The sequence below is a fragment of the Exophiala viscosa genome (genome assembly GCF_022695815.1).
Source record: "Exophiala viscosa unplaced genomic scaffold EDD37scaffold_2, whole genome shotgun sequence".
In the NCBI taxonomy this organism is placed as follows: domain Eukaryota; kingdom Fungi; phylum Ascomycota; class Eurotiomycetes; order Chaetothyriales; family Herpotrichiellaceae; genus Exophiala; species Exophiala viscosa.
This window is the reverse complement of record NW_026944354.1, coordinates 360786-378645: the sequence shown is the minus strand read 5'-3', so window position 1 is coordinate 378645 and position 17860 is coordinate 360786. Positions and strand designations below refer to the sequence as shown.

At 51.7% G+C, this 17860-nt stretch overlaps 7 protein-coding genes across 7 annotated transcripts; 4 read left to right on the top strand and 3 right to left on the bottom strand.

The window, feature by feature from the left end:
• The first annotated feature begins 1041 nt into the window (after nt 1–1041).
• EDD37DRAFT_620263 (uncharacterized protein) lies at nt 1042–2068 on the top strand. The gene has a single exon (XM_062815907.1). The coding sequence runs from the start codon at nt 1290–1292 to the stop codon at nt 1935–1937; it is 648 nt and encodes a 215-aa protein (XP_062672552.1). The 5' UTR covers nt 1042–1289; the 3' UTR covers nt 1938–2068.
• A 226-nt stretch (nt 2069–2294) lies between these two features.
• EDD37DRAFT_224341 (aspartic peptidase domain-containing protein) lies at nt 2295–4412 on the bottom strand. The gene is made up of 3 exons (XM_062810448.1): nt 4159–4412; nt 3816–4110; nt 2295–3758 (listed from the first exon to the last, which is right to left on the bottom strand). The coding sequence occupies exons 1-3, from the start codon at nt 4281–4283 to the stop codon at nt 2418–2420; spliced, it is 1761 nt and encodes a 586-aa protein (XP_062672551.1). The 5' UTR covers nt 4284–4412; the 3' UTR covers nt 2295–2417.
• Nucleotides 4413–5363: 951 nt separating this feature from the next.
• EDD37DRAFT_691136 (uncharacterized protein) lies at nt 5364–7759 on the top strand. The gene is made up of 2 exons (XM_062820015.1): nt 5364–6068; nt 6117–7759. The coding sequence occupies exons 1-2, from the start codon at nt 5726–5728 to the stop codon at nt 7553–7555; spliced, it is 1782 nt and encodes a 593-aa protein (XP_062672550.1). The 5' UTR covers nt 5364–5725; the 3' UTR covers nt 7556–7759.
• Nucleotides 7760–8474: 715 nt separating this feature from the next.
• Nucleotides 8475–11522, bottom strand: EDD37DRAFT_620256 (DNA mismatch repair protein MutL). The gene is made up of 3 exons (XM_062815906.1): nt 10972–11522; nt 10546–10919; nt 8475–10496 (listed from the first exon to the last, which is right to left on the bottom strand). Exons 1-3 carry the CDS (start codon nt 11373–11375, stop codon nt 8560–8562), a joined length of 2715 nt encoding a protein of 904 aa, XP_062672549.1. The 5' UTR covers nt 11376–11522; the 3' UTR covers nt 8475–8559.
• Nucleotides 11500–13153, top strand: EDD37DRAFT_224199 (palmitoyltransferase). The gene is made up of 3 exons (XM_062810447.1): nt 11500–11984; nt 12031–12202; nt 12256–13153. The coding sequence occupies exons 1-3, from the start codon at nt 11644–11646 to the stop codon at nt 13039–13041; spliced, it is 1299 nt and encodes a 432-aa protein (XP_062672548.1). The 5' UTR covers nt 11500–11643; the 3' UTR covers nt 13042–13153.
• Nucleotides 13154–13914: 761 nt separating this feature from the next.
• EDD37DRAFT_560126 (dihydrodipicolinate synthetase) lies at nt 13915–14874 on the top strand (the record flags this gene model as incomplete). The annotated part of the gene is made up of 1 exon (XM_062813833.1): nt 13915–14874. One exon carries the CDS (start codon nt 13915–13917, stop codon nt 14872–14874), a length of 960 nt encoding a protein of 319 aa, XP_062672547.1.
• Nucleotides 14875–15840: 966 nt separating this feature from the next.
• Nucleotides 15841–17429, bottom strand: EDD37DRAFT_646367 (Aldehyde/histidinol dehydrogenase; the record flags this gene model as incomplete). Its single annotated transcript, XM_062817725.1, has 3 exons — nt 15841–15853; nt 15913–16019; nt 16074–17429. The coding sequence occupies 3 exons, from the start codon at nt 17427–17429 to the stop codon at nt 15841–15843; spliced, it is 1476 nt and encodes a 491-aa protein (XP_062672546.1).
• Nucleotides 17430–17860: the final 431 nt, after the last annotated feature.

Genomic DNA, 17860 nt, shown 5'->3' with positions numbered 1-17860 from the left:
CTCCCGGTCACAATGACACTTCTGTCGCTCACACCGCTCATACCTCGGTCGCTCACCTCTCCGTTGACACCACCAAAGCTTGCATTTTTGGGGAGCAACGTGACCGCCCTTGTGCACCTCACACTCCGGCTGTGCACTCTTCTCTGACTGCGCACAAGTCTGCGGTCACTGGTTCACACAGCCATGGTGATGTCACTACCAGCAAGGCTGCAAACCCTGGCATACATTTCCATGACCATGCTTCCTTGGGCCACACTTCGAAGAGACCTCATGCCACAAGCTCACACAGCCATGGGACGCTCGTTACCACCAAGATTCCGGTCACTGGCAGTAACGTACATCACCATGTTTCGGCTGGCCACACCTCTGTCGTTTCCCACAGATCATTTGCCACAGGCATGACTGCGCCATATCCTTTCCTGCCTCACAATCACACTGATAGTGGACGTCCTCCAATCAGTCATCCATCTTCAGGTCATCAAATCCCGCCTCAACCTTTTCTGCCTCACAACTATACTATTGGTTATCGTCCTCCGTTCGGTCACCCAATCCCAAGTCATCGTCCAACCGGTCACCCCTCTGCACAGAACCTGTCACTCGAATCGCGCGACGCAGACTACAAGCATGACTATGCCTTGGTCTGCTGGGGAAGTCAAGACTACACCAAGCTCTGCCAGCAGCATGAAAATGGATACTATTGTACCTCCAAAGGAAAGGTGGCATACAAAGGCAAGGAATCACACTTCTGCGCCACCTCTTGTGAATGTATCGACCTGCAACCCCGTCCATGTATCTTCAAGAACCTGGCCACGACATGTCTCCTCTCAACCAACGGCTCCATCAGAGACAGTAACTTCAAGACCATTGGCAACATCAACGATACAACTATCGACTCGAGCGGCACCCTGAACCTTGACGCAGCTTCAACTTCTCTGTCAACGCGCGACACCGATTTTATGCACGGCTGGGCCATGGTCTGTGGATCAGACTCCAATCGGTATTCGACAAGCTACTGCTACCAGGCGCCGCACTCATACTACTGCTCAGCTAGCGGAAGACTGAAGACCAATGGAGCTGGCAACAAATACTGCGTCTCAATCTGCCGCTGCGTCAACCTCATCACCGGAACCTGCATTTACGGCTGGGCTGCTGCTGGCGTCTGCGCCGTCGGCACTGATGGTACCATATTCAACGCCACTTTGCAGATCGTCGGCACTACCAGCGACGCCACTCAGCTGTCCAATGGTACCTGGGTTCTTTCATCGCTGGCAGAACGCGGTATAGATATCATGTCCACCTCGACCGAAACCGCATCAGCACTTGCTGTCCGAGATTCTAACATCGCAGAGATGCACCACAACTACGCACTCGTGTGCCTCGATCGCGCGCGCACCACCGAATGCTTGAGAGTTCCATACTCCTGCAACGCAAATGGCGTACTCATCTATGAGCGCCACAACTCCTTCTGCAGCGCATACTGCAAGTGCAACCGTGTGTCTCAGTACCAGGCCCCTTGTTATCTCGGCGGCCACCACAACGTCATCGGATGTTCCATCAAGGACGATATCGCGACGCTTGACAATGGAACGGTCATCGGCAACGTCTCTGATGCCATTACCCTGGCAAATGGTACCTTGGACTTCACCCAAGCTCTTGCTCGACGTGACGACGAAGTTGCACATGACTACGCCCTTGTCTGCATGGACAGAGAGTTCACAACCTTGTGCCAGAAGGCCGGTTACTCCTGCACTTCGGCTGGCAAGGTGACGTACAAGACCTACGACATTTTCTGTGGTGACAGTTGTGAATGCATCAAAGTCCCCACTGGTGCCAAAAGCTGCATCATCACCAACTTCAACTCGTCGCCAGCCCTTGTCTGTGACAACAAAGATGTCGATATCACTAACAAGACCATGACGATCGCGGACGGCTCTTGAGTTCCTCCTTGGCATTGACTTCGCGTGATGCAATTCAACTGGTGCAGTCTTTTCAGAAGATTCTGTGGATAGTGTTTCACATTCGGATTTGGACACAGATGTTGTCCTCCAAGTGCTGGCACATACGTGCTGAGAAAATGAAGTTAAGGAAAGGAAACAAGGAAATATCAATGGTTCTTGCTTGCCCACTACGGGTCGAAGCTAAAAGAGATCAGATAGATCACAAAAGTTCAATGAAAAGCATTTCCATGCAACTCGTGCTTCGCTCTGCCCCTGTTTCCCTTCATGCAATACTGATCACCGCATAAGCATGGCTGAACCCTGAACCCCGGCCTCCGTAGCCCTGAACCATGACCGCTGCAAAGTGCCTTGCATGCCATTTCCAAATCATTGTCAAGGTTTACCGAAGTACAAACATAATGACATGAGACATCATGCCGCTTATAGCCTATGGAACCTATACTTCCTTTTGAGTTTATCTCAAATCTTACGAAACCGCATCGGCATCGACCCATATAACTCATACCGCCCACCATCCCCAGGTAACTCCGACCGACGCAGTGTAGCGGTCCCCATCTCCTGCAGCTCTTCGCCACCAGCCTCATGAGCCTCCTCCGAGCCCCCAGGCTGGCTCCTCGAATCACCAGGACGACTCCCAGTGCCACTCCCACTCCCTGTCGGTACATGACGCGACTCGTACCCACTGTCCAGCTCGGGCTTCTGAGGAGCGTAGAAGCCGTCGTGCTCGTTCCTCGGGGTTCGGGCGCTGCCGTCGAGCTCGGCTTTCTCAGTGCCGCCGAACGTCCCACTGGAATCCCGCTGGCTCGATGCGGGCATGTACTTCGGCTTCCTAAGCCACTTGTACCATACTGCGGCGATGATGATGAGAAGGGCCATAGCAGCGCCGATGACGATACCTGCAATGGCACCTGCGGAAAGAGCATTCGAACTCGAGCCGCCACTCGAGCCACATGTCGTCGAATTTTTCGCGCATATAGTCATGATTTCGGCAGACCCGTTGGTCGGGTATAGGACTTGGAACAAGGAGATCGGGCCGTGCTCGTAGTCCGCGACCATGTACATTTCTTGGAAGATGGTCAATCCAAGAGTGTACTGACTTTCATTCGCCGCCTGCTTCAGTGGGAAGTAGTTGTGTGTTTTGTTATCGCCCATGGGTGGCGTGGTCTGCAGGTCGAAGGCTTGATACGGTAGAATGATGTTCAAGCGAGCGGTGGAGCCGGGCAAGCCGTCGCTTAGCGTGAAGGTCACGTTCGGGTTCTGTTGGATCAATGTCGAGTGTTGTGAGTCGTTGACGAAATACATTTCGGAGGTGGCATTCCAAATGAGGCCGAATGCTTCTTCAAATTTTTGACAGACCACAAGTGGCAGCCAGAGTGAGGTTACCTGATTGTCTAATCCGACGTCGGTGAGAGGCGACTCGAGGAGTACCTCGTCTTTCATGGTGATGCTCTCGATGCCGAGGAGAAAGGGCCGATATTCATCCCCCTGACTACTCAAAGTGAGGTTGGTCGAGACGTTCATGCGACTCTTGTCGTAACCACCGAGTGTTAGACTGGCAAATTGGGGGAATGGTGGATTGCGGTAACATGCGCCTGCATGGTAACCCCATGAAAGACTCGGGATGAGGTTCTGCTGACGGAGCACACCCATGAAGGTGGGCAAAGCAACGTTGAAGTCGTCCGCTTCTGTGTCATTGATTGTTGGATTGATGCCGAAAGAGCCGATCCAGAAGTCGTCACCAAGGTAAGGAAAGATTGTAACATTGGGTAGGTTGATGTTGGTATAGTGCGGGTAGTCGAGCTTTAGATCGCGGTTAGCAAAGGGTCTGTTGCTGCGCAGGATGTTGGTGGCACTCACCGTTACATTGTCGAAGCCAATTATAGCTTGCTCGCCATTCGGATAGAGCCAGTGCTCCGGGTTTGTGGGAAGTGCTACCTCCCCATCATCTTGATATGTGGATGAGTTCTTTGGGTCGAAAACAAGGCCTCGCGAATTCGGACAGTCGGATACTTCCAGATCGGTGGTCTCGTAGCATGCGAGATTCTCTACTGGAAATATTGAGTTGCCGGTTATAGACGGTAGGAGTCGAACGACCTGTGGTGGAGTTCCTATTTGGATAGCAAAGGTAGACCAGTGGTCGCCATCGCCGTCCCTGTATTCATCAGTCGCGATTCCTGCTTTTTGACAGAGATGGTACTACCAGTATCTACTGGGTTGAAAAATGATTGGTGGTGGTGATGGAGAGTCGTCGGCAGCCTGGCCAGCGACGGGACGACATTGTAGTAGGAAGACCAGAAAGGAACTTGCAAAGAAGGGTAAACTCATGGCTCAGAAGTCACCATGACCTGAGGGAAGTGGTTGAGGCAATTCGGTTTGCCAGTGGCGTGTGAAGACCACATCGTTGACCTCAGCCGCACACACTGTAAGCGTACCTCTCCTGCGGCAACAAAGAATTGGGAAGATGATGCTAGTTCTAGCCGTCACAAGGCCGACTTCCAACTTCCTTGTGGGGGTTCGCCACAAGGTGGCATTGAGTAGAGCTCGGTGAAAGGGTGGACTGCAATAAGGTGTTAGTAACCTCTGTCGGACGAAATCCCCACCAATATCATCGCAGTCTGGAGAGAGCTGCTTGCCTGTGGTTGCCACGATAGGATCGACCATGACCTGTGCCCCTGCGGGAACCATTTCGCCGCCAAACCGGTCGACAACACCCTCATGCACTCTGCAATCTGCTGGTAGGACAAGTCATTCTTTTCAATGTGTTCTTGTGCTGATTTGCGGAGATGCTTTCAGATTCCGTGTCCGATGCATTAGTGTGGAAGACCTCGGGACACAGGAAGGTAAAGGAGTGGGATTGATGGCTTGGAAAGAGGCAGGAAGGCAAATGATGGACAGTCGCTTCGACAATGTCACAGCGCATCTGTCAACCCCCGCACTCGACCCCAACAGTTAACTATCTCGTTCAAGACTAGTTGATGCTCGCTTCAAGTCCAGAACGTGTGCCTGGTGGTAATCAACCTTCTTAGCTTGCTGCTGTTCAGCCTGACTGCCAGTTCCTCTATTCATCAGGCGATGAATTGCTGGGTCCCTACGGATGGTGGGACTGACAGGCTTGTGACTGCTACATGGGCGCTGGACTCGAGCTCCGGTGTGGCGCGAAGAATATGATACGGAACAAGATGGGACAGAAGGAACGAGGGTCAAGGTGTTGTGAGGAGCAATAGCAGTCACAGACAAGCTTGAAGCGCCAGGGAAGAATTTCTCCGCGTGGCTGTCAACGGCCTGGTAAGGCCACCAATAGGCTTCATCTTCTGGGGGCGGGAATCCGGCCCGCTGTTCAGCTTTAACTGTAACCATAATTAAAACTCCGATGAACTTCTACCAAAGTGGTTACTCGTCGTCCTCGTACTGTAATCCTTGAATACTCCGTACCTAAGGTACATATCATGCATACTCCAAGCCAGACGAAGTTGGTACAGCTACTTATCGTAGACTACCTCAATGCACCGTTGACAAGATCATCCCTCCAACCCCAGGATTCAACAGGCACACACCGTCGGAGAGATAACGCCCATGCACTGCTAGATTGTGCCCTTATTGGCCTCTGTCTGCATCCTGCCCACTGCATGTCTCACTGTAAAAGTCCATTGTAAGAGGCTCAGTCCATCACTCTAACCAGAATTGTTCACTCTATGAGTCTGGAAACACTCTGGTTCATCGCCTTGTGAGCCTCATACACGAAACTGGAAGGTATTGTAGGAGGCCTCATGTTTCCTCCGCAGACGAGCACTGCAGATATCCTTGTACAAGGGGCCAAAAAGGACAGTAGCTTCTCAATAGCTTGCCTGCAAGATTACAAGCTGGCTCGAAGACGCCCGACAGCTCCTCACCATGACCGTCACAGACGAGAGCGAGTCATGAGAAGCAAGTCGCCTGAGCCAGGGGAGCATAAAGGCTCATGCCATCTGCACTTTTTCTCAGATTGTGAGTCTGCCAGGTGCCTTCTAAGGTTGGACACTCTCGTTGACAAAATGCTCGTCCGACGCTTGCTGGCCTACTTGGGCCTCAGTGCCATAGCATTCGCTAAACGAAACGATCGTCAACTCGCCAGTATGTGACATACCCGTCCCCTCCAACGGCTACATCTGACGTAGTTAGGAGGTGAAACTGAGACTGCTTGGGGATGGTCTACAACGACAGTTTCAACAACTACAATTCCAGTGTGGACCACGTCGACCACGGCGACTACCAACACCACCACTCCAGTCTGGACGCCTTCAACCACGACAACGACCACTGTACCTTGCACTGTCACCGCTTATACCACTGTCACTGTCGCACCTAATGTGACATCTACATTGGTGACCGTCAGTACGCCGCCGCCATCGATAGTCGTCGTAACTGGCACGGGTCCACGTTCCACAATAACAGTTGTGACCACTGTTACAGGATACCCTCCGACGAGCACTACGGCATGGGGCAGCTCAACCTGGGGTGCTCCAACCACCACAGCTGCTTTCAAGCTCAAGCCTAGGGGTGGGGTATGGTCGTCTTCATCCACCGCCGGGACAAGCGCAGTCACCGGGTGGACTTACTGGAACTCCACGAGCAGCCAGTGGACCACCACCACAACGACAACAACCACGACCACGACGCCTACAACTACTACCACCACAAGTACTCCCCCAACCACCACCACAACCACCACCACGACTACCCCAGCCTCACCCTCATGCGTGACGATCACCTTGGCACTAACAGCTACCTCTGTTACCTTAGCTACTACAACGACAACAACTGCAGCAACACTTTTGACGACCACTGTGGAGCCGGCTCCTGCGACCACCACTTCCACACACTATGTTCAGCCAACCTCGCCTGCGCCGGCACCAGTTCCTATATCATCAACGTCCACCACCACGACCAGAACAACCACGACGACCACTACTAGCTCAACGACTACCACGAGCACCACGTCAACAACCACCACCACTACCACCACCACCACAACAACTAGGCCAACGACCACCACCACGCCAAGAACCACCACCACAACGCCAATAATTACCACCACCACAACCACCACTAGACCAACGACTACCACCACAACTACAACACCCACAACACCCACAACGACCACCACCACAACTACTCCCAAAACTACCACCACAACCACGACTGCCACGCTCTCCACAACCACAACCACTAGCACTACCACTACCTCAGCCACGACGACGACAACCACTCCTTCAATGACAAGCACCAGCACGACGAGCACCACGACACCATCACCTTGTGTGCCCGAATCAACCACATGGATTCCCGTATCCAAAATCTCCGACGGTCAACCTCAAGAGCCAACAGGACCACCCGTCACCCAGATCTCCGATGGTCAACCTCAGGCGCCAGCCCCAACCGTCTGTCCAGCAACAACCACCGTCCCAAGCATCGTTTCTTACAGCGTTCCAGCGGTCGCAACTTACACCACAGGCGCGGCCAATCACTTACAAACTCCCATGTTCGGACGCGGTGTCTCCGGCACAGCGCAATTAGTTTGCCAAGTCCTGGCCGTCATGTTCCCTTGGTTGCTTCTTTGAAGCATCTGCAAGTATTGAGCCAAGAAACGCCGTCGTGCGATGGAGGAAGGCAAAATCAGTTAATAGGCGTAGCTGCGTTAGCACTACTAGTAGTCTTCTTACACTCTCTCCCAGGAAAAACTGGCCAAACATCTGGCGAACGGGGTGGCAGGGACTGTGAACATGCTATATCCCCGAGAGAGGCTAAAAGATCCAAATGCTCAGGCAGTACGTATCTGTAATGAGACATCTTTCAAGGAATATGGTACGCAACCAGTGTCGAGGATGAATTTGAGCTTTCTACCCTGAGTGCAACGCCTGAGTGCAACGTACAGTATCCGATCCGGAGGGCTTTTCCAGGGGCTAACCCCAGTATAAAGTCCCATACATGATAGTATAGTGCTTGGGAAATACCCTGAAGTGGCCAGCAAAAATGCTTCCATCAGCCTCATCCTACATCGTACATACATGTCAGACAAGTCACAACAAGCAGTGATGTCAATCGAAGCAAATTCAATAGGTTTGCGAGATTCCATCTCGAAGATGCGGTCTGTCTCAGGCCTCGATGAACAACAGATCAATAATTTGACCGTAGGTGTCTCATCCCAAATGGGGTCACTGCTGAGTTCGTCACCAGCGTGCTGCTCATCGAGTTCACAACGAGATGTGCGTTCGGGCAAGTGACCACTGGCGCAACGTTGACATAGAGTGGACTGCCATACCGAGTGAAGAGATGGATCTCGCACTTGATCTCATACGGGAACGATGTAGCACCATGTTTCGTTCGCAGCCGATCGTCCTGCAGGAAGCAATCCTTAAGAACAGACTATATAGGAAAAGGAGGAATTGGAGGCATCACGAGCGGAAAAAACAAAGGGATGGGACTGAACGACGTGTCAGTCGAGAAAATGCAGTTGAGTCGAATAAAGACTCGGATTCAGACGAAGTCGGAGGCATCATCAGCCGAACACGCCCATAGAAATAACGCTCTGATGGTATCAATCTCTCAGCACGTACCACTTCTTCTAAACATCTAGCAACTCCTTGTCTTGATTGATGGTCTCCTTCGATATTGCAATCTTCATATGGGGTACAAGCCCTTCACCGTTGAGATTTTTGTAGCGGTACTGGGCTTTCACAACCTCCCTCAGCGCGTTTGCGCAATCATCGTCAATCGTCATATCGCATAATAACAAATTTTCGTAACTCATTTCGCCAGATCTGATATATCGATCAGTCGTTGCAAAGGTCTGGACGTAGGTTCGAAATTCAACAACGTCCTCAAATGTGTTCGTTGTAACAACAAGATTCAGAGTCATTGCGTCAGGAGAAAAACTCTCAAAGGGTAATTTGGAAGATTTGGATCGGTAAAGTCTTGAGTTGCCGGCTTTGAGCCGTTGCTGCTGCTTCATGAGGTAGGCTCTCGGATCGTCGTCGGAGAGTCGAGGTCGGTCAGATGGCTGATCAGGGAGTCGCTTGTGGGATGAGTCATTGTCCTCGGTGTCTCGCACGAATGGCGAAATTGCGCTCGGTGGGGGATGGGCGTGAGATAGATCTCGTCTAGCTGCTAGATAGCGATTATGATGTGGTGTTGACTTCGGTTCTGGCGGCTCAGGAGCGATGTCTGCGTTGCGTCCAAACCGAGCATCGAAGTCTGCAACAGAACGATCATCAGAATTCGAGACCGAGTTGCCTATGTTTCCGGGTTCACCGGGTCGACTAAGCAGTTCTTTGATAGATCTGGTCGAGCTCTTGTTTGCGAGCTCCTTGTGGCGAGCAATTGCAGCCTTTTTCCTTCGCTCGAAGTCCATGATCTGGGTCAATTCAGCATCGAGAGCGGAAGAATGCTCAGAGCCTTCCGTAGTTCGGCAAGGTATATCAATGGGACTTGCTGGGGACGGTAAACCCGAGGACTCTTGTAGTCGACCCTGCGTTAGGCGTTTCAATGGTGATTTGAAGGGTCTTTGACCTGGACCCCAACTCGGGTCTGCGGAAAAGCTTGAAGCACGTACTGACGGACCGCTGTCGCGGTTGGCATTCGTTGCCAACAGCGGCGGCTGAGGGCCTGCAGGCGAGCGAGCTTCCGATCCCATAAGCCCACCAGCTCGGTGCGTCAAACGCTGACGCTGTCCCGATACGGGTGTGAGCCAGTCTTGCAGACTCGTTCTCTCCGGCGAGGTGTCGGGGCTGTGTCTTCGGGGAGCTGGTGGATCTGTCTCCTCATCGACACTACGCCTAGCAGCTTTGGCCCAGGGTCTCAATGGAGGGCCGGGATTTTGGTATGGCATAGATTGTGTTTCAGACCCAACTGGCGAAGGTGGCTGTGGACCGGGACCCAAGGGTATTCTACGTGTATGTGTGACCACTGGAGTATGATGTTGGGTCAAATCCTGCGTTGATGGTTGCATCTGGTCCGCGATATGAGTTTCATCCATCTTCTTCGGTGATATGATCCTGTTCATTGCAGCAATTGTAAAAGGGTTCCTAAGTGCTGTCGGTCGATCTTCGGGCTCGCTCTCCTGTTGGGCTAGTATGCCACCGGTTGGGCTTACTGGTAGTTCCATATCGTCCAAATCAATATGATACATATCCTTGTGTGGTGTGTCACCAGCCGAGACCGTAACTGAGCTTTTTTCTGATACTTGGGTCTCACCCGCGGTGGCCGCATTGCCAGGGTAGGCCTTCTGAAGCAGAGTCTCGATTAATGATAACAAGGACTTCGGCCGGAAGAATAAGACTTCATCTTTTGCGGGCTCGATATTCACGTCGTAGCTCTCCGGTGGGCAGCGTATTTGCATGTAAGTAAACAGTCGTGATATCGAGGTGTTATTCGAGCCAGAGAAAATGCGTTGTAGATGGTGCTTGTAGGTTTTGGCGATCTCCTTCATGGTTCCTCTATCCATGCTGACGGGCCTGCCATCCACGGATATGAACTGAGGGCCATTGCGAACCTTAGTGAGATCTGACAAGATCAGCAACGTCAGTGAGGGTGCTGAAGGCTGAGAAGATACCTGCGTCCGCCGAGACGAGAAGTGCTTGAATCTCCCAGCCGTCGTCAATCTGGTCATCAACTTCGATTGACGATACCTTGCATTCCGTGCATTCCGCTGCGACTTCCTTGCCTACAATCTTTGCGGCGACTTCCGCTAATGAGTCATTTCGACTAGCCGCATAAGTCCAGTTCAGCTTTTCATTCTTCCCTTTCAAGACTTTCAAAGAAAAGCGCACGTCTGGTCTAGCAAAAGCAAACGCAAAAAGGAGGTTCTTGATAGCTTGCAGTGTCTTGATGGTTGCCTTTAACGCTGTCTGCCTTCTTACTGGTATATTGGTGAGGAGATCTTGTACTCTTACTGTCGTACCGACGGGGTGTGAAGCTGAGGAGGAACTGGCTACCGTCATGACTCGGTCCAAGTCGAGTGGACCATTTCACAACCTACCTCAACATGCCTGATGCGACATACTTGAGTGATGTGGCAACAACCTCCCCATCAACTCGTGTCGTGACCACCACATCTCGACTTAGTTCGGCTATACTCGAAAGGGCTTCCCCACGAAAGCCCAAAAATGAACCTCCGAGTCGAGCAAGGTCGTCCAGATTTCTGATCTTGGAGGTGCAACCTCGTTTGCACAGGAGTTGTCTGTCTTGAATATCGATCCCAGTCCCGTTGTCCTTGACTTGAATGACGTCTAGGGTGTTGTTGGCAATCTCGATACTGACGGCGGTTGCACGTGCGTCGAGTGCGTTGTCGACGAGCTCCTTGACAACTGACTTGGCGTCGTTGAGCACAAGCGATGACCCGATGACACGTATGGTGTTCTCAGGCAGCGCCTCGATGGCCATTTCTCATCCATTTGCAGCAGACTGTTGTCAGATCATAAGATGCAGCGAAGGAGGAAATGAATCACGACGTCAGACGAGCACTTTACGCGTCAAGGCGCGTCTTCATTGTGGTAGCCTTGGCATCAGCCTCGCTTACCTGAGACATCCTCGTCTTTCTTATTTGTTTTCACTGGCTCGAACGATTATGAGTGGAAATCTGATGGAGAAGACAGAGAAATCAGTTCAATAATGTCGGCAGACGCTTTCCAAGTTCATTTACTGTGCGAAAATGGACGACACGACCCTTGCAAAACTGGCTGTGCCAGGGGTGGTGTCACTTGTGGCTTTTCTCTCATATTCTTCGCAACTGTTATTCTACGGCATTGAACCTGGATCACTGGATAAGCAAGAAAGCCTCGTGTTCAACATCCTCGTCTTATGCATATGGGTTTCCTATGCACGAGCATGCATCACGGATCCAGGACGAGTCCCGGCAGACCGGCCATCGAACGAGGCTAAGCGCAAAGGCCCAGCAACACCAGCACAGAATTTCATTGCCAGACAGAGATACTGCCGCAAATGCGAATCTGTCAAGCCCCCAAGATCCCATCATTGCAGAGTCTGCGGACGGTATGGCACACCTCGATCTCACCCGAGTCATGCTGATATCTTGCAGGTGCATCCCAAAAATGGATCATCACTGTCCCTGGACAGCAAACTGTGTCTCCCATTTTACTTTCCCGCACTTCATGCGCTTCCTCTTTTATGCTACTACTGCAATGTGTCACCTTGAATATTCCCTGTTCCTGCGAGCCAACATCATCTGGCGTAACCGGAATTTACCAAGTGTACGAGATGTGCCAATGTTTATGAAGGACCAGAGCTGACATATTGGACACAGTACCTTGGTCCATCACTACCACAACTTGTTCATCTCTTTATACTGCTCGTCGTCAATTCACTTACCTTGTTCCTCGTATCGATTATCTTCCTTCGTACTGCTTGGGGACTGGGCGGTAATGTAACAACGATTGAAAGTTGGGAAATTGAGCGCCATGCAAAGCTACTTCGCCGAGCTCGGGCTCTTGGGGGATATCTGGATGGTCCGGATGGTGTCAGACTCAGAATTGTGAGACAAGAATTCCCTTATGACATTGGCATATGGAGCAACATCGTCCAAGGCATGGGCACCGCAAATCTCTTTGCCTGGCTCTGGCCGTTCTCTGCAGGTTCAAGAACAAGTGGTCTAGAGTTCGAGACGAATGGGTTTGAAGACCAAGGCACAAGCTGGCCGCCACCGGATCCTGATCGAATGCCACGACTCGAAAGATCGTTCGACCCTGAGGATGCCTTTGTACATCAGCATGCAGCCCTCTCGCCCGAGGAGGAGATTGTTGCATTCAAAAACCGGCAGCAGGCGGACTTTCAGCAACGTGCCCAGCACTACGACATCAAGAGGAGGCGACCGTTCCATAAGAGATTCGATCAAGATGATGAAACGCCACTCGAGGACGACTACATTACTGATGGAGAGGAAGAGGCTTACAGCGGTGAAGAGGGTTGGCAGGATTCTGGAGGCAACAGACTGAAAGACTATGGCGTCGATGAAAGTGTTGAATTCTACGATGAGGACAACATCCCCATTGCTGAGTTATTGAGACGACGGCGAGAAGGGCGTGGAGGATGACTCCAATCTTTCTGCAGATCGACAGGCTGGGGGTGTCTCGACGTGACACATGTGAGGCAAATACCCCGGATGATCGTTGAAGTGCAGGATGCTGATTGGGACCATTGCGCTGCGACGATAATACCCGACGCCCGGTGCGTATTGGATTCATTCGAAAGCGAGGATTGTCGGAACATATGGGCACTATCAGATCTGTCAGGTGCTACACGGGCACAACCTGGCCATGCTGGGTGCCCCTGTTCAAGCAATCGGCCCGGTTTTCTCCGCATGGTTAACGTGGGGGTTCAATGATCCACCCCACGATCCAAAGCCTTCTGCGTGGAATGGTTCTTGCCCAGGGATCATGTGCATATCAGTACTGAGGTGCCGGAGAGTAAAGCAAGGCAGAGGGGCTGACATCACGAACGCATCATTCATCGTATTGTCAAAGCCGCGGCATAGAAAGCCTGTCGCTAGGTACAGTAGGCGTAAAGCTATGGGGATGTTCATCATGTTCTTGGGGCTACTTCTGCCTAAGACACGCTCCCCGCGGGCGACTTGACGTGTCAACCCTTAACGCCGTCACCACCCACGCAAGGCGAAACGGTGGGATCCAATCCCCCACACGTCTTTCGTGGATCTTGGGAGGATATTCCCCTTCTGGAACTTCAATATAGGCTTAAAACATCGGCATATGGCCGGGCGAGGTCACCGGCTACAATGCCTTATATGCCGTCAAAGCCTGTTTGTCTCTTCTGACTTCACAAAAATCCCATTCTCAAAAACCTCATCCAAACCACATTGTTTCGCTATTTGTCTCGTATCCGACCCCTCTGAACCGAGATATCAGTGCATTGGACAATTCGAACGATATCAACTCGATAATCAATCAAGATGAACGGACATCGCAGTAGCCGGACTTTGAAACCGGGCATCAATGTGCCTATGGTCACATTCTTCGACCCAGAGACTGAAGACGTCGACGTCGGCGCTGTTGCAAAACATGCCGTCAGACTTGCCAAGGCAGGCCTCACATCCATCACATGTCAAGGATCCAATGGTGAAGCCGTTCATTTGACTCGAGAGGAGAGAAAGCTTGTGACAGAGACGACCCGAAAGGCACTCGATGAGGCTGGGTTTTCAGACATGCCAATCGTCGTGGGATGTGCAGCACAGTCTGTCAGAGAAACCGTGCTGTTTTGCAAGGATGCTTATGACGCTGGCGGCGATTACGCCTTGATTCTACCTCCTTCGTACTACAAGCCATCATACACACAAGCAAGCTTCGTAGAGTACTTCCAGGATGTCGCGACAGATTCGCCTATCCCGATTATCATCTACAACTACCCCGGCGCCGTCGCCGGCGTGGACTTGGATTCCGACACCATTATCAAGCTGGCCAAACATCCTAAAATCGTCGGATGCAAGCTCACCTGCGGCAATACCGGTAAACTGAACCGGATCGCTCACGCTGTCAACGCCGCCACTCCGTCAAGCTCGGGCTCGGGCTGGATGTGCATGGGTGGTTCGGCCGATTTCACTCTCCAGACCATGATCGCTGGTGGTTCCGGCATCATCACTGGTCTGGGCAACGTCGTGCCAAAGGCCTGTGTGAAGGTATTCAACCTCTATGCTGAGGGCAAGGTTGAGGAAGCGCAGAAGTTGCAGGCTGTTGTCGCTCGAGGTGACTGGGGTGTCATTGCCGGTGGTATCACTGGAACCAAGAGTGCGCTGCAGTCGTATTATGGCTATGGTGGGTACGCAAGACGACCACTCCCCAAGCCCAGCAAGGATGATGTGGCCAAGCATGAGGCTGCGTTGAAGGAAGTGGTTGAGCTTGAGAACTCTTTGTAGTCGGTACCAGGGTTCATGCAGTGGTGCAATTTTTCCCATAAGACATGATCGTATCTAGCAACTTTAGAATGGCTGTAATGAACGGATTTCTCTATGGTCTACCCCCGTGAATACAATGCCCCTTTTTCCAAGGCGTTGCTCAGCATGGCTAGGGATGGCCCAGGTTTCCACGCCTTGCGCAGGAGATGGCTTGTGTCACCCTCCTTCTTTGCAGCCAGACGAGCCTCACTCCGACCAGTTTCCAGTCATGTATTTCTGACCTTCCCACTCACTTGTGTGTGATTTCTTACACCATTTTCTCACTTCTCAGCTGAATGGAACGATAAAACGCGCTCGACAGGTTCGACGGTCACATCGCAGAGACGTTTCGAAGAGTCGATTTCGGGGCTGAAGAGGCGTGTAGCTTCTACTCGTTGCAGTCTGTGGTCTGTAGGCGATTGAGTGCAGGCTCTACCGGTTAGTCGTCACCATAGACTGCGAGTCGGAAGATCTCCTGTAATAACTCAGGTCCCCTGGCGCCATACTCATCAAATTAATTGTGCCGGGAGATCTTCGGCTGCCCCGCGCTGATGCTTGTCGATTACTTCCTCAGGGTATGGAGTACTCCGTATAGGTGGCATGAGACGCGGACGAAGGCGACAATGTCCATCGGATTGCGAGGCCGAAACGTCTTTGACGCCAAGCGAGGGGTCGGCAATTTCATGCCGAGGTTTGGTCTGAGAATGTTCTCCGCACTGAGTCCCCCGCAGCAAAGGAGAACGGCAAGACATGGCTTCTTCGCATTACGGTATCAATTGTCAAGTTTTAGGTGCTATGCTACAGAACGGCCGTCAGAAAAGTGCAGGTACAGTACTCCTTGAGGAACAGTTCTACCGGCCTTGTCCTTGGTGCCACAACCTTGTCCACCTCCAGACAGTCCGTTCACCTCTTTCTGTACAGAAGGCCGTAAGTTGTTTAAGTCGGACCCTATGCGCTCATACTATTGATAAAACGTTAGCATATGTCCTGGTGTTGATCATGAGAGTCTGGACGACTTACTTGATAAGCACCGTCTTTGGTTCTGTGAAAGCCCGAAGAGCATATTCACCAAATTCTCGTCCAATGCCGGAAGACTTCTTTCCTCCAAAAGGAGCTTGCATGTTCATCTAGGACCACGCATTAGTAAAACACCAATCATTCTTCACATGAGGAGAACTCACATAGCTGACACAGTTGACGCCAACGACACCAGCATCGAGCTTGGCCGAGACACGCATTGCCCGTGTCACGTCTCTTGTAAAGACACCCGCCATCAGACCATACTCGGTATCGTTGGCAAGCTTAATGACTTCTTCCTCAGTCTCAAACGTCTTGACAACCGAGACAGGGCCAAAGACTTCCTTCTCAATGATTTCCGAGCCAGCCTTGGGGTTCAAGAAGACGGTTGGTTCAACGAAGCTTCCCTTGTCTCCTTTTCGGTTTCCTCCTGCCACTAATTCGGCATCGTTCTTTGCTCGTTCGATCATACCTGTGACTCTTTCCAAGGCTAGGTGATCGACCAGCGGTCCCAGACCGGTGTTAGGGTCTTGAGGATCGCCAAGTCGCCCAGCAGCCTCCTTGACCTTCGCGACATATTTCTCAATGAATTGTTCTGCAATCGACTTCTGCACGTAAATTCGGGTCGCTGCAACACAGACCTGGCCAGATCTCGCCAGCAGAGCATTGACAGTCCATGTCAAGGCGTTATCAAGGTTAGCATCTTCAAAGATAACAGCCGGACTCTTTCCACCAAGCTCCAAGGTGACTCGCTTGAGATTACTTTTGGCTGCGGCGATCTGGATCTTCTGGCCTGTCGGTACACTTCCAGTGAAACTGATTTTTCGGATCTTCATATGGCTCGCCAAGATTGCTCCAGTCGAACCACCGCCGGACACGCATTGAATGACTCCCTTGGGGAAACCAGCCTCTTCGAATAGTGGTGCCAAAGCTAATGAGCCGTATGGGGTTTTCTCTGAGGGCTTAACAATCAGGACGTTGCCAGTTGCCAGAGCTGGAGCTGCTTTGAAGATGAAGGTTGCCACGGGCGCATTGAAAGGGTTGACTGCCGCACAAATACCGAGAGGCTCATGTCGGACGATCTTGACGAATCCGTCGTCGTCGGGGTAATAATCGCCTTTCTGCTTGTCAGTCCACCCAGCGTAGTACTTGATGGCTGTGATGATGTAGTTCTTCTCTCGGGTCGCAATCATGGACACTGGGTTACCGGAGGATTGGGAGTCCAAGGTCAGTATATCGGCCATTTTCTCCTCCATGATGGCAGCAAGCTTCATTAGGCATGCGGCACGCTGTTGCCCACTGAATTTACTCCAAGCACCATTGTAGGCTGCTTCTGCGGCCTCGACTGCTGCGTTGATGTCGTCTTCGCCAGCGATAGCCATCTGGTCTGATATGACTTCTCCATTCTTTGGGTTCCAGACTGTGTACGTTTCCTTGTTTTTCGAGGTAACATATTCGCCGTTTATGTAGTGCTTGTTGTCGTAAAAATTGGGCGAGTACGCTCCACCTATTGAACCCATCTTGGCTGACTGGCTGATGCTTCGAGCTTTTATCCTGACAGTGATTCTATTTCTTGGTATCACGAAGGAGAACAACGACTTTGGAAAGGTTGCTGATGTTCGAAGTGTCATTGTCGAGGGCCGAGATGCGGAGATGGCGTCTCTTAATACTGGTACTCACCATGGGGCGGCCGCCTCTCCGAATCCGAGGAAGGTTTCGGGCTGGGTTCCGATATCCATCTCAATGGGACAGAAGGGGAGTGATTCGGGCGATAGACGCCGGGAACGGTGTGCACTGGGCAACGAATTCCGAATTCCAGAATGGTCCATGATGGTGGTACTCCATATTCACCTGGAGTGATATTGTGTTGGTAGATGGATGGTCTGGAGTAATTCTGACCCCAGTGGTAAAATCGAGTGTCTTATTGGCCTACTCAAATATCCTGGTGGTA